The sequence below is a fragment of the Dermacentor andersoni genome, chromosome 4 (genome assembly GCF_023375885.2).
Source record: "Dermacentor andersoni chromosome 4, qqDerAnde1_hic_scaffold, whole genome shotgun sequence".
Lineage (NCBI taxonomy): Eukaryota > Metazoa > Arthropoda > Arachnida > Ixodida > Ixodidae > Dermacentor > Dermacentor andersoni.
Window position 1 is genome coordinate 34435472 of NC_092817.1, and position 25783 is coordinate 34461254.

The 25783-nt window shown below is 44.8% G+C and overlaps 1 protein-coding gene and 1 pseudogene across 1 annotated transcript in view; both read left to right on the top strand.

Annotated features, from left to right (window-relative positions):
• Positions 1-14808: 14808 nt before the first annotated feature.
• On the top strand, positions 14809-14887 carry LOC126537238 (U4 spliceosomal RNA; annotated as a pseudogene).
• A 473-nt stretch (positions 14888-15360) lies between these two features.
• Positions 15361-25783, top strand: part of LOC126536639 (cell adhesion molecule Dscam1-like) — a 322345-nt gene continuing 311922 nt past the window's right edge. The window contains exon 1 of the mRNA XM_050183671.2: positions 15361-15886. Within this exon, the coding sequence (XP_050039628.2) occupies positions 15811-15886 (76 nt within the window). The 5' untranslated portion in view covers positions 15361-15810. The remainder of the gene's footprint in view (positions 15887-25783) is intronic.

Here is a 25783-nt window from a genome sequence, read left to right on the forward strand (position 1 = left end):
TGCAGGAAATGTCCGCGGATTCCATATATTTCAAGTTTTTTAAGTAGTGTATAGTGATGAATACACTCAAAGACTTCCGCAGATTGTTTTTTGCTGAATCCAAACTGTGCAGATGAGATTAAATTGTATTTATCAAGGAAGCTGGACATTCGAATATGCGTAAATGTTCTAATCTCTTAGAGAATATGGGTAGTACAAAAATTGGTTGATTATTACCCATATCATTCGCATCACCCTTTTTAAACAGTACAGTCACTTTTGCAATTTGCATAATTTTCAGAAATAAGGCGCTCGACAAGCAGATGTTAAAAATGTAAGTTATATAGGGACACAGAATGCGAAGAACATATTTAATTGGACGAATTTGCGTAAGTTCTGCGTCACAGCTTGAAATCTTTTTAAGAGAGAAAAAGACTGACATCACCTCATATCCGGTTACTGGACTGAGAAAAGCGCAACATTGGTTGTGAGCAGGCATGAAGTCGATGAACTCATTAAGTACTGCACAATCAGAATACTGAAGGAAGTGATAATTAAAGGAGTTGGCAAGTGCGTTGCCGCTTACTTCCCTGCCATCCAATGACAATTTCCAGATAACTGGTGTCGATTTTCTAGGCCTCATAAAGGTATTTAGATTTTTCCACAGTTGATCACTTCTGTATAAACAACTCTGCAATTCAGAGTAAAGGTAACGAGATCTGCTCGTTTTAATCTCTTTGTTTATCTTATTTCAATATGTTTTATATTTCTTGAGAAGATTCGCATCTTTTGTTTTAACAAAACTATGGTAAAGCGAGTTCTTATAGTTAATCTTGCTATGCAGTTGGGGTGCCATCCAGGGCTTACGATTCTTTCTACCCAGGGTAAACGTTTTTAGCAGGAAATGGTTCTTTTAAATCTCCGTTATTTTATTTATAAACATCTTTAAAAATTATGGGGCTTTACGTGCCAAAACCACTTTCTGATTATGAGGCACGCCGTAGTGGAGTACTCCGGAAATTTCGACCACCTGGAGTTCTTTAACGTGCACCTAAATCTAAGTACACGGGTGTTTTCGCATTTCGCCCCCATCGAAATGCGGCCGCCGTGGCCGGGATTCGATCCCGCGACCTCGTGCTCAGCAGCCCAACACCCTAGCCACTGAGCAACCACGTCGGGTAATTTATAAACATGTTGTATGCGTCATCAGCATTTTCTATTTCCAGAAGCCATTTAAAGACAGACTACAATAATTCGTTTCTAAAACTGTCTAGACCAGCCTTTTTAATGGGTTGACACACAACGCGCTGTGGCATGTTACGGGCTTCCATATTTTGGTTCTGTATAATGAGAATCATCGGGAGGTGATCACTAGGATCGGATGATACAACTGCCGTCGTGATGTTCGTTTTGTCAACGTTTGTTATGAAAAGGGTCAAGTAATGTTTCGCAGTCTTTTGTTACTCTTGTGGGTAATGTAACTGTATTCTCACACCCATTTGAGGTAATGAGCGTTTCCATTGTTCTTGCAGATTAGTATTTGCCAGCATATCAATATTAAAATCACCGCCCGAAATCACATAGTAACCCTTGTTGGAAATGAAATCCAGGAATGGGTCATAAAGGTGAAAGAAATTTGCAGCATTTCCATCAGGAGGCCGATAGCAAACAGAAAATACGTGTTTGTTCACACGTGCTGAGAGTATTTCAAAGTCATTACAAACAACACAAAACGAATGAAGCAGTTCACAATTCACGGCCGGCTTTATCAGCAACACAACACCACCACCACGACGCGTGGATCGATTTAACGAAAACGACTGATAAGATTTGGATGTGTAGTTATTTTGGCCGTCTTTACACCAAGTTTCCGTCAACATGACAACATCAAACAAAAAGGAAACGCTAGAGATAAAAGTGTCGACTGTAAGTGTCGAGTGTTACACGGTGAACGGGTGTTTAAGTGAAGACATTTGAGGGAAGTTGTGTTATAACTTGCTACAACTGTGCTTACCTCATCAGGAAGAAGGTAACTGCGATTAGGCCATGGCAAACATCAAAAGTAACTTTCAGACACATGGAATAAACGTAATAGGAAGAATTATGTAGGAAGATAACGTGCACTGCCACTACAATCACTGAATCACCATTGGCTTTCCGCATCAAAATTTTACCATTTCTGTGCCAGACGTACTGGTGCGCATTTTGCTTCGCCCAGTCTTTTGTTTGTTGTAGCAAGTGGCGGTTATGGTTTGTCAGGTTTTCTAGAATGGAAGCGCTGCATTTGCTCTCCTTCAGTCTGTGCCTCTTTTCAAACCACAGATCCCTCACTGCTTGCCAGGCGTATCTCACAATAATTCCAGGAGTCTTATCAAGTTTAGACGGTAATCTGTGAATAGCATCACAGATTACTGTATCTTCAAGCCTGGGCACACCAATCACGTCGGCCACAGAATTCACTTTGCTTAACAGATCTTCATCAGTGGATACCTGAATTCCGTGAAATTCAAGGTTTAGCCTTCTGCCTCGCCAGTCAAGGTCGTTAATTTCACTTCGTAGTTTTTCATTTTCTGCTTCGGTTCTCTGTGCTTTTAGTTGAAGGGCCTCCAGTCTCTTGTGCATTTCTTGCGCGCCCTTTTCTTGAGTGGCGAGTCGCTCTAAAGCTTCATCATATTTTTCTGACATCAGCTGCACTGATTTTTCTATGTTTGGCACAGTCTCTTTTAGTGGCATCAATTCATCAAGTTTTTCGTTTATGCTAACTAGGATTGATCTGATGTCGGCTGCCTCCTCATTAGCCATCTTTTCATTCAGGTTCTCTGCTTTGCGCTTCATAGTTTTGCACGTTGCGCAAACCCATTTCTGTTTTGCTAACTTTTTGTATTCTTTTTCTGTTAGCGCACCAAACGTTCCAAAATGGTTTGGGTGGTTGCAGTCATCATATAATACAAAACTTTCACCTGACGCGAACCTATCCTTACAGGAGAAGCAGACATCTGTGGTCATCGTACACTTTGGTTGCAAGAACAAATTACTTAAAGCACACATACAGCAGGAATATACTTTGGTTGCAAGAGCAAAGTACTTAAAGAGAGCACACACAGCAGGAATATAAGGGTGGCAGCAGCGGCAGCTAACACATGTTCAAAAACCAAGCGCGAGAGGAAACACCCGCCTTCAAAAAGCAGAGTCGCAGTTTAGCGTGGTTCCTTCCTGCCGCCGCTGTCACCAAGTGTCAAGTGTGATAATACATGGTTCTAGGAATCACAGGCATCAACTAGTGATTGCCTTAGCAAAATTAACAAATGTCAATTTTTGTATGTTAAGGGGGAAGCTGGTTCCACAATTCAATGGATCGGGAAACAAACTACATTCTAATTTGTCACTGCAAGCGTACAGTAGTGTTATATTTTGAGAGTGAAAATTTCATGTGTTAGACGCTTTAGTAAACCTAATGTATTCCAAAGATGAGCAACGTCCAGAGTTAACAGTGGTGTAAAACAGTTTAGGACTTTCTACATTGCTCCGCTCTGCTAGCGAAGAGAGGTTGGATGAGGGAAGGTTAGGAGAGGAGGAGAAGTCCTTGCCGTAACGCGGCGATATTCAAGGCGACATATGTCGCCTTGAAAAAGACAAGTCCACTTGTCAAAACGTTTGCTCCCCCTTTTTTCTTGTTCTCGCTTGGCTCATGGTGGATAAGTGAGCATCATATGCCTTTGACAAGGTAACCGGCACTACCTACTTTCATTGAACGTATTTATTGAAAATTCAATGTTTTAATATTTAAATTATTGCTATCTTTGTAACCTATCAAGGAATAGAATACAGGCTTTTGTAGAAATTTTGCTTCGTTAAAATCAGCTGATTTAACATTTATCTGTATTGCAACAAACTCAGAGAGAGAGAGAGAAGTCATTAGGGAAAAGTAGGGAAGTTAACCAGGCTGAGCCCGGTACGCTACAATGCACTGGACAACCTCCAGTGTGGCTGCCCAGCTGCCTAAGACAAGTAGGCCGCCCTTGGTACAGTATTTAGGGTGCTTAAATGACTGCCCTTTCATAGAAGAGAAGATCTTCAAACCGCGGCCTCGTGCGTCTGCTACCTACAAAGCCACAAAAGCGCTGCTGCGTTTCTTGAAATGCGGCAGCCTATATATATATGTCCGCTTGCGATTGACTCAACGATGAACCCTTGATTGTGTGTGTACCAATGCAAAATGTGAAATTCCCTCTTCCTTCTCAACAAACTCAACGTGGGTGATGCTTTTACGTGTAAGGTTAAACCTTGGTAACGCTGTCTAGCCGCAGGTATGAGTTCGATGTTGAATATATTGAAGGGCTAAATAAAAAAGAACTCCAGACTTCCAGTATAACATTACTCTCTGGGAAAAGCGTCTAGACTCCTTCTTTCTCAAACGCGAAAATGAGGGATTTCTCGTTCTCGTATCGCCAAGCAGTGTTGGAGTTAGTGAGCGTGAGTAAATCTTTCTTGTGTTGAATAGCAAACAGGCTTACTTGCCACTGCAGTTCGTCTAGCGCTCTTGCGGCCATTGCAGTGCTGTTCTGTTAGTTCAGCGACCGTTTTCTAATTCAATATATATAGTTGAAGCGCAGTTCTTGTTTTAAAAAATTCTTGAACTTCTATAAGCCGATCTTAATGAACCATTCACGGCACAGTCGGATTATCTTGACCTATTGAAATGCAAATTCCTTATTTACTGAGCTCTTGCAGCATGACCAGCTTTCTTTGAAACAGCCATGTATGCTTAGAATTACCATTCACGAAGACCTTTAGAAATTACTTTTGCACGCTTTTTGCGCAGCAGATAAATTAGGGTTCTATGGTAACGACATTAAAGTTTGTGTAGGCGAGTTCTTTCCTCCCGTTCGGTATTCACCAACATATAATGGGAACAGAAACAAACAAAATCGAAAATTTCGTCTGGTCTAGCCTTGCGAAGCTTGCCACGTGGCTTAGTTAGCTGAATGTCGCAATCAAACTGCTGACCACAGATTGCAGCTGCAGGCTACTTATTAAGCAAAGCGGGCTAACACTGCAAAATGTGTATATGACAGAAATAGGAAGATAAAAAAATGTCATAGGTGCCAGCGCCTGCTTTTGCTGAATACAAAATCATGTGAAAGAGTTCTTGTGAGTTTTGGCTTTATACGTCGTTATTCCTCGCTGTACTAGCGGAATAGTTGAGAGAGAGAGAGAGAGAGAGAGAGAGGGGGGGAGGAAGGTAAGGCAGGGAAGCTAAGTATGAGGTGACACAAGAGTGTCATTGTTAAATGCTGTACTTAACTGATATTTGCGAGTTCTTACTGAACATGCGAGTTCTTACGGAATGGCCTGGCAACATTATCTCGAATTCTGATCGCGTGACCTCACTTGATGGCGATACAAAGCAATTTTGCTTGCCGCCTTAAAATAACGCCAATCTTAAGCTTATTCCAATCAGCTGGTAAAAAGATACTCGATAGCCCCTTGGATAAGAGTGAATATGCAGTCAGGGTTAGACAACCAGGCATCGTTTGCTAATGTGGCTTTTGTCGTTCGCCGCGGGGTGGGTTAGGTTAACTGCCTCAATATTTTTTTTTTTTTTAGAAATTTATGGCGCCCCTGTATTTTTGGCGGTTATTGGCTGCATTAAGGCGATTAGGAATATTTGTAATGGTGGGTGTCTAATTAGTGATGTGGGAGGAGTGTATATATATTGTATGTTATGGTGAGTATTACGATGATTATTGTGATGATTATAATTACAGAAGTAACAAGGCACAGGCAGATAGAGACAGAAGAAAGGGGAAAGGCAGGGAGGTTAACTAGTCCATACAGATCATTCATTTTTTAAAAATGTAAATCAAGCTTAATGAACTCAACCTAACTAAGCAGTGTCAAAGAGACTTTTACTTACATGACTGATGTTTTTTTTCTTTTTGCCCTCTCAATTATAGCGCAATAACTGACGTAAAAACAATCTATGAGAATGTTCCCGTGATGTCTGGCAGCTGAACACATTGCGGCTATGGCTCCTGTTAGCTACAAGGGCACGAATATTTTATTAGGAGCTGTTGCAAAGAAAGCCTCAGGCGCAAGTCAAAACAGCGACAGCTCTTCCGACATCGACTACGACAATGGCTAAGAAAAGTTCAAAGTCGGTAACGCCACAAAATAAGGCAACAAAGACGAGGATTCCGTGATGACGGCGACGAGACAATGGGACGACGGCGATGAAAACGCCGACAACGGTACAACAGTGCTTCGCGGATCCGATTTCAATTCCTTGTTGGTTACGAGGGAGCTCTCGTTGTGTCCTTTCCCCTTCCACTCTCTTTCTCTTTTTATCTCCTTGCCTCTTACCCGTCCAAAGTAGCCAACCCAAACTACGTCTGGTTAAACACTCTGCCTTTATATGCATCCGTTTTGTCTACCTCCTTCTTCTCTTGCGCAGAAACCAAGACTGCGATAGACTTGTCTTGTGTACGTTTCTCGGCTTACGTTCTTGTTTCATGACAATCATAATGAATGAAGGAAAGATAAAAGCAGAAGGCAGGGAGGTTAACCAGAATAGCGTCCTGTTGGTTACCCTACACCGGGCGAATGGGAAAGGGGAAAACAAAGATGACAGGGAGAGAGAGGAGGGAGAGAAAGAAGGAAATTGGCGGTGAGTTCGCTAACGCGTTAGGGCTAATAGTAATTGCACTAATAGTCACAGACGTTCGCACAAGTCCGTCGTCCTCAAGATGCACAAAAGTGCCCTCACCGCTTTATGGGCCGACGAACGATCCAGCAGCACCTGCACGGAAAGCGGCCGACTGTCCAGTTTTTGGAGAGCGTTAGCAGGTTCTTGTCTTTCTGGGGCATATCGTGGACAGTGGCAGAGCAGGTGATCGATATTTTCTTTGGTGCCGCAGACCTCGCATGCTGCAGTGTCGGTCGCTCCAATTAGAGTATGCCCTTGTGAAGGCAACTCTTAACCAAAGCGACAGAGAAGCGTAGCTTCACGTCGAAGAAGTCCGAATAGAGGTCGGAGCTGCAGTGAGGTGTTTATTCGATGCAGTCGTGTAAGTCTTAAGTTTGCCGAGTTGCACTCTATCACATCACATGGGAGTGCAATACGAATAAGGCATTCCACAAAATAGAAAATCCGAGTGCGGAGCTGTGGGAGAGCGTGCTCTCCAGCAGCAACCCTAGCCTCCGACGGAGGCTGGTGGATCATGCCCAACGAGCAGCCACACTCAGTGGTGCCCTGGAATAGGGGCGCCAACCATGCAGACCGGAGGTCTTCATCAACCAATAGAAGATCAAGACATCCGGCTTGGCCGCTGAATTACTCTTTCTAGAGCAATAAAGTTTACTTCCTTCTCCTCCTCCACTCGGTCAGTGCAATCATTATGAATGAGATGATAACACCTCCAGACGCCAAGAAGTTCGCGTGAAGTAATCATAGCGTCCAGTTCTGTAAAATAAAACCCAAGTGAATGCGACTCCAGGTTAATCTCCTCAGAATAAATGGTCTCGGGAGTCGAGATGGCTCGAAATGGGAGAACGAAATGGTCGACGTAAAGCGAAACACGCGTAGACTAATAGGCGTGGAGAACATCCGCGCCCACTCGAGGCGCAAATGTGTTCTAGTTGACTTGACCTACTTTGTTCTTTAGCACGCCTCACTTTCGTTTCGGTCTAACACCTACATGCGACACACCCACCATCGACCATTATGTTCTCACGCGTCTGATTGAAAACCATTTGACGGGCATGGTAGGTGCCCTTCGAAAACATCAGTTCACTGCTCACGAAGTAAGCTTTCTCGGTCTTTTTGCCTCACATTATTTCCCAAATTTTGTTCTCTAATAACGTATACACTTTAATAAGGGCTGTCCCCGAGACCCGGACCTCCTCAAAATCGCGGTTCTCGCATAAGCCTAGACGGCATTCGCTACAATTTGCCGATCACGAGAAATTAAAGAGTGGTTATTGATATGATTGAGTTCTGGAGGATGGGGCGAATAGGGAACTGAACACTTCATTTACAGTACAGAAAAGTAGCTTATTAGATATAATAACAATGGTTCAAAGTTTCCAAAATTTCGTGATGTTGGCTAGTACTTTCTATATACTCTTCCGTCAAGATGAAGAATAGTGCTAAAGACCAACCGACTTTCATAAAAAGAAAAATTAATAATGAGGAAAAAACAGGGCGTTCGCATCACCTTACTCTTTGTATGAGCACGCATTATATGGTATCCTTGTTTACTGCGAGCTTTTGTTGGCGGTGGCATTATTGGTCACAGGAGAGCTGCAGGTAAGTTTAACCTGGTAATTGAAGGCGGCGGTTTCTCCACTTCGAAGTCTCTTGCATTATCTCTGAGCAATGATTCATCAAATCAATCGCACATTAGACATGGAGACATGATTAAACGATGCACTTGTCTGAGAACAAATTACCACGGTCCCTTCCTGACACATTATGTAGCGCGTAGATTTATGTGGTGCGGCCAGCCTTGTTGACTAAGAAGTGAATTTTCAGGTAGAAAGATTTCTGCTGCGCGATAGGCATATTTTGAGTGCTTCTCTACTTGCTTCAAGACTACGATAGTGAGTTCGCACCGTATCATTATTTTTTTTTTCACTCGAATGCTATTTGTGCTGAAGGCGTTCTGCAAAATTTCTGAGCCGATCACGTAAACACATAGGCAAGTTGCGCTTTCAGTGGGCGGAGAGATTGCAGTGCCATAACACACGACCTAGGTGAGATTGAGCGATATTTGTTCTCAGTGGACTGTGGACGCCACTAGTACCGGCTTGAGTGTAACACCATTGTGAGTGAATTCCTGCATGGGCGAACGACCACGCGGTGGCAACTAGCCGCTAGCCAAGCCACAGCGTGGACCGATCGCTTCAAGTCACTGCTCTGTTGAACTCTGCTCTTGCACTGTTCTAGCACTGTTCTCGCTTTGCTGAAGAAGAGATGACTATGCTCATTGTGTCAGCCTACAATTGATACGCCAAGCGGTATGTATTTCTGTCCCTGTAATTTTTTCCCTTGGCCAGAGTTGTCTTAGCGGGCGGGAAATAAAACGACGAGGCTCTTGAGCCTCGTCTCGCTGTGGACAAGTGCGTCAAGTTGTAGCTGCGTGGGCTAATATGCACACGTCCTGAGAGGGCCGAATTATGCTAAGAAGCTGCGTCATAAGCCACTTTTCAGTGCTTTCTGTCTAGCTGAGCACACTTTGCTTCCATTTTCATATTCTTTGCTAATTTTGTTTGCATTTTCTGAACCTGATCACACTCACCAACTAGGACCGATTGCTGAACAATTAAATAAAAAACAAAGCCGCGTAAAAAGCCTACCGACGCACGAAAACAATTACTTTAGAAATACCAATACCATTCGACGATGATAACATAAGAAGCAAAATTCACATGAAAGTGATGAGGGAATGAGTGTAAAGTAGAATTTGAGAGGGAAGTCTTGCGACAAGTCTATTACGTTATTTGGGCTGATACACAACTCGGATACCTTGTCGTCTTTTTGCTTCTTCATTTCTGCGCTTTGTCCATTGAAATTTCCGCGCCACGTCTGTCTTCCCAAAATTATTCTTCAGAATGTTATTTTTTTAGTGCCTATAGACCATTGGCAGGCAAACAAAAATCAATGTACTCGGGAAACGTGCACTGCATTCATGCACAACATTCCTGTAAATCTTCCATAGTCAAGACTCAGTGGGCGAGTAAAACCCCGCGATGTATTTTATTTGCGCCAGCTTATGGAGGAGGAAGTGTAGTGTTGCTTGCGGCAGACGGCCCTAGCCATGCAAAGGTTGCCGGCAATTGCTCCGCCTGAACTCCACCTATCAACAGTGATATGGTCTCAAACACTTCGCAGTACAACCAGATACGCCAGGCACCAAAACAAGTTGACACGAAGCCCAATACGTTGCGCGTTTTCCGAACCACGATGACCCGTATGGCTCCCCAGCCACTTACCAGCCCTGTATTACGAAGGACCCTTAGGAAGAGCCAAAGCACCTCCCTCCTAACTATTCAATGCCCTCGTGGCAACAAAATATCACTTGAATATGAGTGTAGTGCCGTCTTCCGCTTGAGTTTGTCTACTTTTTCTTTTCTTACGCTCTGCTTCAAGTTCAGGAAACTTAGAATGTAATGTTCATTGCCGCCAAGAGCTTGACAATGCACAAACGACGATGGTGGGCCAAGTCCTGTCTTGCAGCCTCCAAGCTGGAGTTTATGCTAGCCCTGTACAGATGTGATATCGGCGTAGCACGCAACGAGGTCGCTGACAGTCTGGCGCGAATGGCGCTGCAATTTAAGCCAACGAAAAAGGCTCCCCAGAATGCAGAAACAAACATGAAGAAGGCCATCTTAATTCACTCCCGTTCGTGGTGCTTTCCACCGTAGCAACTTTGTGGGATTAAAAGACTCCATAGAACTGATTCGGCCAGCTTATATCACAGATTGCCTTGCACAACTCACAATTAGATAACCATGTTGACCTTTCTATCCGCCTACACAGATTTCACAACCTGAGGCATTGGAAACAGTGCCCGCTATTGCGGCCGACTTAAGTCTCACCTTCAACTCTCGCCTTTAAGTTTTATTCATCAGTGACCACGTTAGCATTCAGTGATACTTCTACGGCTTTCGTTAACCTGTTCGTGGGTCCTCGCTCACCCCATTGCCCCTGACATTTCAAAAATGGCTTTGCCGCAGTAACACAATTACCGCAGTGAAGTAAGCTTTACCAAAAAAATAAAAAGGAGAGCTGACCATTTTTTTATATGCCCAGAGGAACTGGGACACTTTCGCCCCTTTTCGTAGCTCTGCTGCTGTTTAACGTGGAACATGAATTACGTAACTCTAAGTAAAAACATCTCTGTTTCTCTTGGCTTAAAAGACTGTTCTAGAGCGGCCTTCAAATGGTGCTTTACTTTTTCATTCAGTATTGTCTTTTATACAGTTTTCATTGGCCGCCCCATTCAGAAGTCGCTTTCAATTTTCTGTTTCCTACATTTTCCTTTTTAAACGTAACAAAAAGGAACACCCTGACCCAAGAAGTGCTACCAGAACCTGCCTTTTCAACTGCTATCAAGATCTCGCTCTCGATCTCAATGAGACGTTGAACTACCCAAAGGTTCTGACTCAGTTTCACTGTAGTTTTGTTCCGTTTACCCCTGGCCAAAGTTTAACATTGATTTACGTTCGATCATAAAATGTGTCTGTAAGTCGACGCTTCAAGCACGGCCGTGACGAAGTTACGCCGCACAGAGTTTGAACAGTTTTCATTTTCGTCGACCGAATTAAACGACCGTGTCTAAGCCCTTGCTTGGACCTTCTGCTGCTCTCTGGCAGCTTCCTTTCTTTTTCCTATTTTTCTCCGAGAAAATATAAAGAGAACATCGAACGTCCAAGTCTTTCAGTGAGGGAGCCACTTCATTTTGATCCCGCTTGTTTGCATCGTGATGTCTGCTCATTTTCTCGCTGCTCGTTTTTATATCTTAGCCTGTGCTCGCGAGAGAATGAGCCTGATAGCGACGCCTGCTCGCTTTGTCGTTGAACTACGTCACTAAGTGAAATTCTGTATCCGACATAGCAAAATTACACCGCCTCTGTTCTTTTTTTCGAGCGAATCCCAGTTCCGCCATTTTTGTTCGTTCGTTCTTAGTCGCTCTATTTTTAATCCTTTTTTTTCGCACGTTAGTCTCGTTTCCCTCCAGCGCTTTTGCTGATAGCAAGGGACAGAGAGCCAACGTCGCTGTTCCACACAACAACGCGAACTGCTTCTCCCACTTCTTTCAGCGTTCTTTCTATCTCGCAGTTCTCAACCGTGGCAGCCTCCCAGCGCCTCAGGCTCAAAGTCGGGCGTGCGCTCTCACTGATTTTCTTCGTTTCTTCGCTTTCCCGCTTCTCTATTTTCCCACACGTGGTTTGATGTTTTCGCTCGCCAGCCTTTCTTTCCCGTGGGTCGTACTCAACGCTCTTCGCTGGAATCCATTTGCTCCTTTTAGGCGTTTGCCGTCGCAAGTGGCAGGCCTTCGAATGCTCCTCCCTCGACCATCTCCTCTCTGCTTCCTCTACGGCTTTTTTTCCGCGGCAATTCTATTTTCCACTCTCGCCTCTCCACACTATAGTTGCTGGAAACGCAAACGTGTAACTTCAGTGTAACGTTCAAGGAACTCGAGCAAAAGAAACCACTGTGTTTCCTCGGTGGAACATCGAAAGCGCCCTGTACGGCTTTTCTTCCCAGCGCCCTGGGGCTGCTCCTGGTACGACCGGTTAAGGAGGTATAAAAGCGGCGTCTCAGGTGGAAAGTGGAATTTTTCTGCTTTTCGTGGCACTTTGTTTCCGAAGATGCAATGCGTCTCAGGCAGTTTCTGAGTCGTGCGACTTGTTTTGACGTTTCTAGGCGTGAATTCTTTTTTTTTATCTAGGCATAGCACAAATTATGGTTGTCTTTTGTAACGCATATATGCAAGTTGTTTCAATCAAATAAAATAATCCCACCCGTGACATATACGTGGCCATTTCTTGGTTCATTTTATCAGCCTAACATTGTGGGACAACAAGCCACTGAAATGAAATTCGACAGAGACACGTACGACTGCTTACGAGAGGGAATGCAAAAGCATTAGAGTCCCTTTGGTGAAATGTTTTCTATTTATCTTTTCTACATGCATTAGAGTTCTTTCTGGTGATTCGGTTTGTGTTTCTGCGTATATACTGGCCGCAAACCAGTGATTTTTTGTACACTCACGACGTGGCGTCGACAGGCTATCGCAGTAGACACAGCACCGATGAGATCCGAAGAGCAAGTGATGCGCGGCAGGCAGCGCGCTCATTATATACGCTCATGACGTGGCGCCACCTCCTCCCCATTGGCTGCACCGTCACGTCCCTCGTGACGCACGCAACAGGCCACACGTTTAGTCAGGCAGATGGCTGCGAGGCGACGTGTGCAATGACGCACGTAGTAGGCCCACCTTTAGTCAGCCAGAACCATAGAGATGCCGTGGAGTCGGGAAGCGTGCTCGCCTCGCGTCCACCTAGATCAATTTGTACCAAATTTCTTCTCAAAGCCATTCAATAACTTTGTTTACAGAAACCTCCCTCAGAAATTTGACGTCAACCCGAGCTTGTCTTACGTGTTTTTGCTCTTTTTACGCCGTGGCCATTTTTGGCAACATCGATCGGTCAAGCCGACTACGCTGACGAATTTTCGCGTAATGTGGCATATAATGTTTTCGCATTAAAATAAGCCAGACATATATCAAATGGGTTAAAAATTAATTTCTTCAGCACATATACGCGACTTAAGTTTGACATGTGCATGTCAAGAGCAGGCCCGTTAGTGGACCGTGTCCACATTAACGGCTTCATTTTTTTCGGCTTATAGAACACAAGTATGTGTTTTTTTTTATTTTACTTTCTTTTTAATTCATGAAGCTACATTTGAGAACGAGCTTTGCTTTGCTAATTAACTGATCACCTTCACTATTTAATGTCAATTTTATTATATTTTATTTCCGAGCGTCTCTTTGGTGCTATTTGAACATATACGCACTTTTTCGTTATTAATATACAATAGTGACGATTTCGTTTTTGTGAATAGCCCCACTACTGGCCAATGCTTGGGGGCCGAATAATGCATGGTAATATTTGTACTTCAATTTTTAAATGATTTCAAATAATTAAATTCGAACAACCTTAATTTCCTTCCTATTCGGTCCGCCTATTTGGTCTACTTCACCAAATCGACGCTGGTATGTATGTAAGTATGCATGTATCTATGTACGTGCGAATCCAAACCTGGTGTTGAGCCATTCTTGGATACGTACATATACATACATACATACATACATACATACATACATACATACATACATACATACATACATACATACATACATACATACATACATACATACATACATACATACATACATACATACATACATTCCAGCGTCGATTTATGATAAGTATAGCTAATGGACGCACAGAATAGGAAAAAAGTAAGCTTGTTTGAATTTAATTATACATGCGTACGTACGTATCCAATTATGGCAGACCACCAAATTTGGATTATTCACAATGTCACAACTTATCACACGTTGCTCACATTAAGCAAAAGCATTGAAAATGCTTGCGAACGCGTTATCGCATGACAAGGTTTGGAACTGAAACAAGCATACAAACTTTCTTGGAAAGCCCAAGCGACCCAACGTGCAAATATAGCGGTACCACAACATTTTTCTTTTTCTTTCTTCGTTTTTTTTTTACTTGAGCAAAAACAAATGTGTGTACAACGCGCGATAGTAGCCTATGAAGAAATGGAGTGGCATGACCAAAATGGTCATATTCAGCCATGAATAAGTTGGCCAGGGTCTGCTTTCCTCTTTTACGTTACCACTTGGTGAAGATGATTGTTGGTGAATAGCAGAAGGGATTTAAACGAAGGTTTTGGTTTCTGGGCGCAGTAATCAAGAAAGCCGTAAAATGAACACGCATGCGTCACAATATTGTACAGTGGATTGCAATGTAGCACGTCTGCATTTGAGTACGACCTAATAAACAATTAGAGCAATGGTGACTTTCTTCACAAGCGGACTACATATCCACTATGATCCCCCACGGTCACTACGTCCACGTCTGTCTCACCATCCACCACTGCCCTTCCCTGCTTCCCTATAGGACCCGTGCAAATTCGCTACAGCAACACTACAATACTACATTTCATTGTTGCGTAGCTTGCACGTTTTACAACACTCGCCTCTGTCTGCACACAGCTCAATAGTGAATCCGCGCGTTAGCTTGGCGCAAACGCGGTGTCGTAGCCAATGTAGTCATAACTGAGGGGTGACTATTGCTAGTTGAAAAATACCCCCCGCGTGTTAGCATCTCGAAGAGGAGTCTCAGTGTGTTCCGCCGACAGTCATGAGGAAAAAAAAAAGAAAGTTACAGGGTTTTACGTGCCAAAACCACGATATGATTATGAGGCACGTCGAAGTGGGGGAGTCCGGGATAATTTGGACCACCTGGGGTCCTTTAACGTGCACCTAAATCTAAGTACACGGGTGTTTTCGCATTTCACCCCCATCAATATGCGGTCGCCGTGGCCGGGATTTGATCCCGCGACCTCCTGCTTAGCAGGCCGAGACCATAGCCACTAAGCTAGCACGGCGGGTAGTTATGAGGGAGAGAACAGGGGAGGAAGTGCTCTCCCGCGTGCTGTGGGGCTCGTTTTCGCCACAAGGGAGCACTCTGGGCGTGTTCCGAACGACCACGTGACGCCGCCTCCTCGTCGTAGAGGAAGAGAGGGAGGGCTTCGAGACCGGAGCCCCTCTCAGAAGCAGACGACGTTCGGGGTCGTCTGCCACGGCACGCGGTGTTTGAACTCCAAGGCAGCGCTGCAAGCCGCGTGCGACCGGCGTTGTCCTCGAAGTGGTATCCCACCTTATTGACGACATGTCCCCTGTTTAAGCGCACTTGTAGGCCACCCAGTTCTGTGGCTCCTTTCATTTCCTAATTTTGTTCTCAGTCATTTTCAGCCCGCCTACATTGGTGTTTCGGAAAAGAGATGCGTGCTCCTTTGCCGCGCAAGACGACTGAGTCGCGTTTTTCGGCAATGGGCTACAATTGCAAATAAAAGCTGTGAACTACTATTGTTCTTCTAGTGGATTAACTGCATTGACGTCGTTGGACTTAGTTGACGGTGGAAAAGACCTGACTGTCAGTTTCTGGACGAACCACCTTGTGATGCGACTTTGCGTGTAAAGTCTCCTAAAGGAAGCCGCCGGCTAGGGAGACAGAATGGGACCACCACTATTCGCCATCAAGGACTGTACGCCACCTTCGAAGCTTCTTTATGTCGTCTGGTTTCTTATTGGTGAGTCTATCAGTTTCTAGTCTCTCGATAGTCTGTTTTGTAATGAACGTTGTCGGCACGAGCAATAAATGTGCTGTTCTTGAATACATAAAGGCGCAGTTCCTATAGTAAACAGTCTTTTGCGTGAAGGAACTAGTAAATTGAACTTAATCTTTTTTGCTATATTGATAAAAATGTTTTATGCATATTGCAATGCTAGCTCTGCCTGCCGCTAGCAGCACAATTCCTACTCCTAGTACGAGAAGCGCGGTAATTTATATATCTTCTAACTTTGCGTCACATTATCTTGCTTTGTTTATTCACTTCATTGTGTGCCCAAGCCATACAAGAATATGAAAAAGTAAAATTTACATTGACATGAAACGTTTTGTTTTGCTAGCAACACTGAAAAACCTGCTGTCACTAACAAAGCACACATCTTGTGTTAGTGTTCTTTTCTTTCTTTTTTTCCAAACGCAAATGTAGGCGAGAATCACGCATTGCAACATTCAATTGATTACACACTGCTCCTAACTGCTTTCGCGTCAACTTAAAATTGGGAAACTGTAAGAAAGTGAATTATTTATAATCCAGATAACACTTCCTTATTTCAGTGTGCAAGAAAACTGTGCTGATCTGCTAGGCGGAGTCAATTAGGCACGAAATGCCGCCATAAGTGTACTGAATAGCAGGGCAGCAGCTTAATGCTCGACGACCAAGTATTTAGAAAAATATATTGATGCTTAGCGTAGCGTGCAATAACACCCGCCGTCAACCGCAAAAGCGTACGAGACGCAGGACCTTCCAAGAAAGTGAATTCTGGTGGTGCGGGCTCACACAGCCACGGATTAAATGTTCAAGCACGTAGTAGCCTTCGCCACCAACACAGTGATTCAGTAAATTAGAAGTGTCATCGCTTAACAGGGCAGGAATGCACATTTGCAGGGGAAACCGTATCCCGTAAAAATTTGCTGTTGACTGTCTAGATAACGAATATCATTTAACGATCAGCACATTACTCTGTGACACGCATCGTACTCTTTCCTTGAAAGTATTTGCTGCAGATGCTTCACCATGTTTTAACATAGGCCATCCTACCAGCCAAACGTAGACAATAAACGTCCTCAAGTGAAGCGGAATATGCCTTTCATCAAGAAAAAGCCTTATTTTGCGTACAATAAACAAGAAATAAAAGAAAGCGACAAGACAAAGCCCTTTGGTGATCTTATGTCCTTTCTTGTGAATTGCGCCCCCAAAATGACCGCCCGTCCTGTCGCATGTGTTCCTATCGCCTTCTTCTTTAGTGCGTTTTTAGGAAGAAGGCTTGATGAAAAATATTTCACCAACCAACCTCTGTTAGGGAATATACCTTCTTTTTAAATATTTCGCGAATATACTGTCGCAGCAACCAATTACAACACAATTCCACAATGAGACATACGAGGTGGAAAAAATTTCTGAAGAAATGTGCACTGTAGTTAGTTCATTTCCCATGCTATGTCTGACGTAGTCCTCTGTCACTTAATTTCTCCCACGAGCGTAGAAGGGTGCGTTGTTTAATTCGAGAACCGTTGAGGTACCCATCCGTGCTTCCTTTAATAACGCGATGCGCGGAAAATGAGTAACATGAAAATTCCCCAACTGAGATAAGCACACATTGCTTACTCTAAAGTAGTTGCTGCAGTCAGCAACTACCCGGATCGGGCTATCGTGACAAAATCTGGCTATTTACTTGGAAGCTCCCTGAAATACGCATACCCATACTGCATTTCCTACATCACTACCTTTGAGTGACACTGCCTATTACCACTGGATTGTGTGCCCCGGACATTGTGTGCCCCGGACATTGTTAGCGCTCCTCTCATCTCTTTCTCTATTCATCCCCTTACCCACCTTACCCGCTACAACCTCCTCTGGTTAACCTCTCTGCCTTTTTAAACAACCTTTCTCTGTCTCTCTGTCTAAATTTGGATGCTTTGTTTTCTACGTCCGTAATTGTCCATTGTGGAGTATCTACAAGTTAGAATATGGATGGTTTTGAAGCAATATGAAAATATCCGTACACTATACACCATTTCTTTAGAATACGACAGCTACCCAATCCACAAAGCTTTTTATTCGTAAATGTGGTCTGCTACTGCTTGGCTGCCTTCACCGTTATGTCCAACAATACGATTGATTGGAATGTACTTTTACGAACAGTTATGGCGCATGAATATGTTTGTGAATAGAGGCTGCGGACTTCAAGGCACTGGAAGACACTTCGAGTGTAATAAAAAGAAACTACAAGTCAAAATTGGTTTAGCCTATAGTCCTGTAATTTATTTATAAGGCTTGTTCGGCTGACACTGGAGAGGTGTAGCTGGAGATTTCTGAACTTCAGCAGTGAACTTCATGATGATGATGATGATGATGATGATGGTTTGATTGTGAACAAGGCCACGGGAGAGCCGGAACGTTAACAACAATTTTAAATCTTTTCTTGGTGGGTGGGGGAGGTACAGGGGGGTCCTGAACGCCGCCTTTAAAAGAGGTTGATAGCCTTTATTACTCCGACCAGAGTTGGGTACCTTGAGTGGCGACCTAGGTGCCACAACCTTTTTTTTTTTGTTGCATTAAAATTTTTTGTGGTACTTCGGACGCTTTCCAGAGACTATCTTTCTTTATTTCTATCTTTGTTTGTATGTATCTATGTATCTATGTATCTATGTATCTATGTATCTAACCGTTATCCCGCCTACCTGTGTCACTGGAAAGTCCGTGGTTGAAAGGATAGCGCGCCGGGCTGCTGTGTTGAAGGAACATGCTTTGAGACGAACCACTGGACCAACCATCGGCCGGACCTTAAATTCATGGTTCATACGTGAAGACACCTAGTGCGCTGGCCAGAAATAATTGGATCCATTAATTCTTGTTTCTTATTTTTAAATTGAGTAAAACAGTTGAAGTGGATGATTTTGCTTTCTTTAACTCAGCGAGCGCCATTTAAGGCCTCGCTTCATCTCTCGGGAACTTGCAATCGGCCGTACACGTTCCCAGAACAAATATTCCTCCGAGAGTCTGAATACATAATACGCTCAAGGACATAAACATGTACCACGTGAAACGGGTTCAACAAAGGTCCAGGCATGTTCGAGTATGGACCTAATATACGCTAGAGAGCGCGGCCTCGCCAACCCAGGACAAGGACTTCTGAAGCGTTCGCGTTCAAATACGTAATCTGGAGCGTACGCTCACCCCTCTTTAATATTTACAGGGGCCCTTCATCTGCATCGCTGATGTAGTCTGAGGCGTTGCAAGAGGCGCTGGTCTGCTCGTTGTTAACGTATAAAATCCATCCAGCAGCGCGACAGAATGCAACGAATACAGAGTTAGTTTACACCTTTTGGTCGGCTTGGCTTCGGCAGCAAGAAAGCAAGAAAGCGGTGAACCGCTTCACGACCATGGTCGAACGGCGGAATGGCCTGTTAAACAGCATGCTTCAGTAGTCCGTGCACTGAACGCTTCCTACCACATTTAGAGTTTCATTTAGAACTAAACGCGAAATAACCGGAGAACTGCTTTCATCGCCTAGTTGGCGTTTGCTATTGGCCGTCTAAGAGAGGCGCACAGGTGTCGTGAATTTGATTTCCTTCTTTTCTTTTTTTTTCTTTTTTTTTGCGTCTGTCTCCTTAGCGGCTAATGTGTCTTTCAGCGACATGAGAAAGCAAACACTTATTCTAACACGCGTAGATGAAATGCGACAAAATTCAAGAGTACTTCTCACTTGCCTTGCCATCCTTGACGTGTATTCACGAAAAAAAAAATCCTTCTTTCCTTCCCTCCTCACTCTCCCTGTCATCTTTGTTTCCCTTTCCCCTTCCCCTGGTGTAGGGTAGCTAACCGGACGTTATTCTGGTTAACCTCCCTGCCTTCTGCTGCTTTTATCTTTCCATTCTTCTTTCACTAAAAAAAAAGTTATTGCGCTTGAAACCATTCCTGACAGTAGATGTTGTTTTATCGCGATATTGTACATAATATTCGCGAAGTTGATCGGCTAGCGGCTAACAGATTTTACGAATGTAGATACTTGCGAATTCACACTCTTCTAATAACACGTACGAGGTCACCATTTGCATGGCACTTGCTCTTCTCTGCTCTCATGAAGAGTTCTGTGGTAAAAAGCTTCCTGTGAATGCGGGGTACCGATGATTACGCAGAACTGCGCAACTGTTAGATACAAGAAGGGGGGGGGGGGGGCAGGAAAGGCGTCTATTCTGGCAGATGTGAACCCCATTTAGCTCTTCGGACACAAGATAATAAGATACATAACGATTCCATCTCCGGATAACCTACTAGAAGATAACTTTACTAAGAGCGGCATGATTCTTTTCATTCTAGACTTTTTATACTTCCATTCTTTGTTCAGAATTGACGTAGAAACGTCTCTGCTTTTTCGGTGACTGCAGTAAAATACGAAAGCAGAAATTACAGCTTAGCTCATCGCACAGTTTAGGAAACTTTTGATCTATTTCACTTCTGGGGCTTTACGCTTTGTCTTTTTGGTTTGCTCCCCTAACATCGCTTGTTCGCCGTAGGGATTGATTCACCAAGTTTCAAAACAGAAATCTTGTTGCCAGCGATAGAGTGAAACGGAGCATGTCTACAGCAGACCATCGCCCGTCTGATCAGATTAAAATGGGACTAGCGGTTTCTCTCTGGACAGTGGTCAGCCCTATGCTGTTTTCGCAATGTCGAATGGAGACTGCCTGTAGCGAGCATTTTGACTTTTGGTGTCTGCGGCTTTCTTCAGAAGGAACCCGAAAGAGCACAGGGAACTCCTTAAAGTAATCGAGATGTTTTTTGAATGGACCACTGACGTAACTCTGATGCACCGGTACATTGTAGAAGCGGGCTTTTTCTTTGAAGCATTCCTAACTTTAGCGTATCCTATCAGCGTAACATCTCAATCCTACCACTGGAAAAATGTTTTCGTTCATAAAATTGTAAAGATGATATCTGTTGTGTGATATTGCTGGTATTCTGTTGTTCCCACTGCAGTTTTTTCGCCACTGCAAAACATTAGTTGGTTTACCTAATATTTTATATATTTTTGTTTTTTACAATTGAACAAAAAGATGAACTCACGCTCCTTTTAGACAAAAAACTTATATTTTTGGATAGAGAACAGCATTAATCAAGCGGCTTTTTTCAGCCTTAAAACTAACTAGGACGATTGAAATAGTCTTCCTACTATTCCCATACTGGTCATCTGCTGTTGAAGAGATAATTATGTAAACTGCAACTTTTCGCAGCAGTGTTAGCAACATTGCATAAAATACTTATATCTGTAATTAACCTGAATTGCACCATAGCATCTTGTGTGCTGTCATGAGCACAGTATTCTAGTGCATAAAAGAAAAGCACAGGAATCATGCAATCACTTGTAACCGCCTGACAATTAGTTCACGAGAAACACGTCTCCAAAGTATATTTGCGTATATTTCTTCTAATAGTTTCTTATTTGTAAACATACGCGTGTTTACTATGAACAAGTATAATGAGGTCTGTTGAGGTCTCCAGCGTTTGAAGCTACTTCAAGAATTGCGCTGCTACTGCACACAGACATCACCAGTACCAGCCACATTAGCTTGTCTTCGCACATAAGCTGAGAACTGTAGAAGAGCGTTATTATTAGGAGTTAGGAGAAAGCTTGCAGTTTACCTATATTAGGGTGCCATACCCTCATATAGGTTGACTGCAAGCTTTCCATAATGCTGAACTGAGATACGCAGTACCCACTTGATGTCGCGGTTCAGTTTCCATCAGACAAGAGCATTCCAGAAAGTTTTGTAATGGCTTTAGTTTCACTTTAAAGCTGGAGTGGCGTTCATGCAACTATTTGAGTGTCGTCTTAAAAACACCGGGTGTCACCGCAGAGTTGTTCGGAAAAAAAAAGAACAAATATGGAAGAGCGCGTCAGAAGCAGGTCCAGTCAAAAGCAAAATGGCACAAGCTTTCGTTCGGTGCAAGTCAAGGTGAAAGTCTTCAAAAGCGCATCAGCCGCAAGGGTTCGACACTGAAAACTTGGCGCTTCCAACCTTGCCCACGTCGGCCACGCGCGCACGCTGCATTAAATGAGTTGTTGCGCTGTGTCGCTTCCATTACCGACCACAGCTGCGGAGAACAAACAAGGCGTAAAGAACGAAAAGGACAACAAAACCAACTAGGGAGCCGCTCGTTCGCGTAGAAAAACGAACGCGTTCAAAAACAAAAGGAAGAGGACGAAGAGGAAAGCCCACGTCCGCACTCGCACACACGCGCGCACCCACTCCCCCCACCCCCCCGTAAAGACGACAACCATGAGAGCCCACCACGCACATTTGCGAGCAAGAGTGCCCGGCCAAGGAAAAAGAACGGGGTCTGGGGTGGCTGCGTTTGCGCCCTCCGCTTGTCGCTGCTGGCGAATTCGCGCGGCGCTAATCGAAATTAACGAGCGTCCATAGCGCCTGAACGCATGAGTGTGGCTAACCAGCCACATATTTGGGACCCCCGCCCCCCTACATTCCACCCTCCCAGCATCCGGCCCTTACTAACCCACTCCCGTCATGTTCCATCCCCACTACCTCAACTCGGTTCCTTACATTACTTGGATGGTCAGAGAATGGCAGAATACTGCTGGACAAGCTCAAAGACTACAGGCGAAAAAAAAAATGAAGAAACGGTGAAACAACGAAAGTTTTGGTAAGACCGTGCAGGGGGCCACACACACAAAAGCAGAGACAGCGACAAAAAGAGGGGAGGAAAATGACGGACATTACGCAAAGTCGCGAGCTGTTGCTTGAGGGCATGTAAGCGCTTAAAAGGCGAACGCTGTTATTTTAACTCGCGTCGACGCTCCGAGAAGATGTGCGGTCGTCCGCGCGAGGGAGCGGCCGAGGGAGGAAAGACGCTGACGGCGGAAGCTGCCGTCCTTAGCGCTATTAGGACCAGCGGCGACAGCGGTGGTTGGGATGGCGGGCGAGTCGTTTAGGAGCGGGCCGCGTGCTTCCCTAAATAAATAAGGCGCCTAAGTGAACGTTCCCGGCCCGCACGGATTGAGATTTCGCGCGCGCGCTCTATACAGAAGAAGCGGCCCCTGTAGGCGGAGCCAAATAAAAAGTTTAGCGACTGCGAGAGACGAATGCCTTACTTGCTCGGTAAGAGCGCGTCTTCGACTCGCTTCCGGCGAAGCTTTGTTAACGTTTTAGCAGGCACGAGGATATCAGTCTTGTTCATCATTTACAGCTTACGAGGTCCCTCCTCCGGCGTGCTCCGCAGTGCGCAACAAGTGAAGAGTGCAGTTTCCAGGCTCAGCGAAGCAGGCTTCTCGCGTTTGAACGCGTGCGTTACGTTGTTATTCAGATTAGCAGTGATTAAGCTCGACGGCTCGTTTAAATCTTTGACCCGGTTTGCTGAGCGGCCGTTGATTACCAGCCAGGAGTTGTCGGAAATTCTTCTAAAATAGAGTTGTTTATGTGGCGTTTGCTGTTTTGTACGTTTCTTGCCCCACACGCCTGTACTTGTTAGCTGGGTAATTTTTGAAATGAATTGCGTGATGTTGCCTTGATTAAGTTAATTTCCTCGCGTCTCATACACCTATTTTCGTGAGCGTACAGGTATACGATACAGTTCGAAGCCATTTTCCTATCGCGGCTTCCTATGGCGGCTTCCTATGTGCATTGTGTTCCGGATGTGCGTTCCGCGGAATTGGTGCAATCGTGATCAGGTCGCGGAGGTGTCGGGGAACATGCGTAAACTCCGGTGGATCCAGGGTGGTCGGTTGGAATTAGACGAGCTCGCGCAAGATGTGGCGGCCGGTCTTGGTGGTCATCAGTCGTACCACCCGCGCTCTCTCTTGAGCCTCAGCGATCTCTTCGAGCGTATTGTGCACACCGAGCTCGAAGAACCGATGTGTCGGCGTGGTGATCAGCAACCCGAGGTCCCGCCTCACTAACTCTCGGATGAATGCATTGAGCTTGTCACGCTCCGATTGTTTCCACTTTACCTACGTCGCATTGCTGCGACGTAGTTAAAGTTACATAGGACGAACACGTGTACGAGACGCAACAGATTGTCTTCGCTGAGGCTGTGGTGACAATTGGCCCCTCTGCGTACGAGTCTTAGTGCGTTCCTATACTTACCCTCCTTCTGCGAAGGCGCTGACAACACTGGCCCACTGCCAGTCGGTGCTGTGGTTTTGGTTTCAAGTTCTTTGCCTCAATATATCGCGAAATGAAAACACCTATACAGCTGCGCTCAAATTTCGCATAAGGGACTATCGTAATCGTTAGAGATATTTCTTTTTCGGCATTTGCTTTTTAATATAGAAGTGCATTCGGGCAAGCCAAGCAATGCACGCAAAGCATAACCCCTGGTCTATCAAAGAGTCTTAACGGGTTACGAGTGAAGGGAAAAGCAGCTGGTAGGCGCCGCTCACTGAAAGAGCACCGGCATCTGACCCCCCCGTTTCGATTACCGTGTACTTCTCATAATCGCAGCGCACGCCGTTTCGTTTCACATACTGTGTAGCTAACGGCAACTCGTAAGCGCGGACGAAAAAACAAAAAACGAATCTCTCGTGGTTTCACCGGGACGAGCGTCAGTGAGCACAGCCTCAGGGTGCGCAACCCATAGGCGGTGTCTAGCCAGCGCTGTGCGTACACAATTCGGCCACTCCTCCGTGTCCGGCGGGGCAGCACGGTCAGCGAAGGGAGTCGTTCGCGGCTTGAGGATGCGGATCGCGTCCTGCACCTCTCCAGGCGATGGCGAAGAGCCGGCGTATATATATTGGCCCTAATAACGCCCCGAGACCGCACGCACGGTGAGGCCCGTCGGGGGTTAAGCGAAAGCAATAGGACGCGGATACAAATGATGTGGGTGGTGCGCGCGCGCGCAAGACCGCTGATATGTGTTTGCTTATTTATTTATTCCGCGCATTGAGATTCCGCTTCCTCTCCTTCCGTTTTTTCCCCCGCGAAACCGCTCATACGCTCTTCTTGGGCCAATCGCAATACATCTATGTCGCTTGCTCATACGGCAACGAATGAATGAAACAGAGAAATAAATGTAGCTTCTCGCTTCCCGATTCATTCTTTCTGATTATTTTTTTCTGTTTTTCACTGATACTACGTGCTCTCTTCGGCTCAGTTCTTCCGATAGTCTGAGACTCACGCATAAGAACCAGATCACCGCTCGGTGATGGTTCGTTTGAGCGGGGCAAAACGGAGCATTGCGCTCTCTCTTTATTGGTCATTACTTGTGTTTTCTTTTTTTTTTCTGGCACTCATCTTTTGTCCCTTAATTCTCTGTGCTTTCTTTTCCTTCTTCTTTCTTTCGTCATTACAAATCATGTTTGAATTTTGCGATGTCCGTCCTTCATTAAGAAAATGATCGCGAAGCGCCATCTCCCCCCCCCCCCCCCCTCTTCTTTTGAGGAGCCGACCGCTGGTGTTGCATACGTAAGTTCGGCTCGCCATCTTTCGAGCGAAGAAATTGCGACTGTTTGAATAACAAGCGCGTATAGGCGGCGCATTCGCCTTCTCGTTATTTTCGACTCGGGCGGCTCAAAGTAAGAAACTAATCTATCATGCGGTTGAAGCTATATTTCTTTTTCCTTCTTCCTTTTGGCGTGCGCGGGAGATATGCGAATATTTTATTAAATTGTTTAATGCGGCCTACAGTTTTGTTTAGAAGCAATGTATTCGATTCCAGAATTTTCTGCTCGTATTTGTCGACTATTCGATCTCGGCCAAATGTTGGGGTTACCTTTGACTCCCGGAGCTCGCCCTGTTACAGAAGACGGTTTACGCGTATGCTCCACCGGCATTTTCATGCGTTTCGCTCTTAACTAACCGGGAGCTGTCATGACACACATCAGTCTGTTTGCGTAGAACCTTT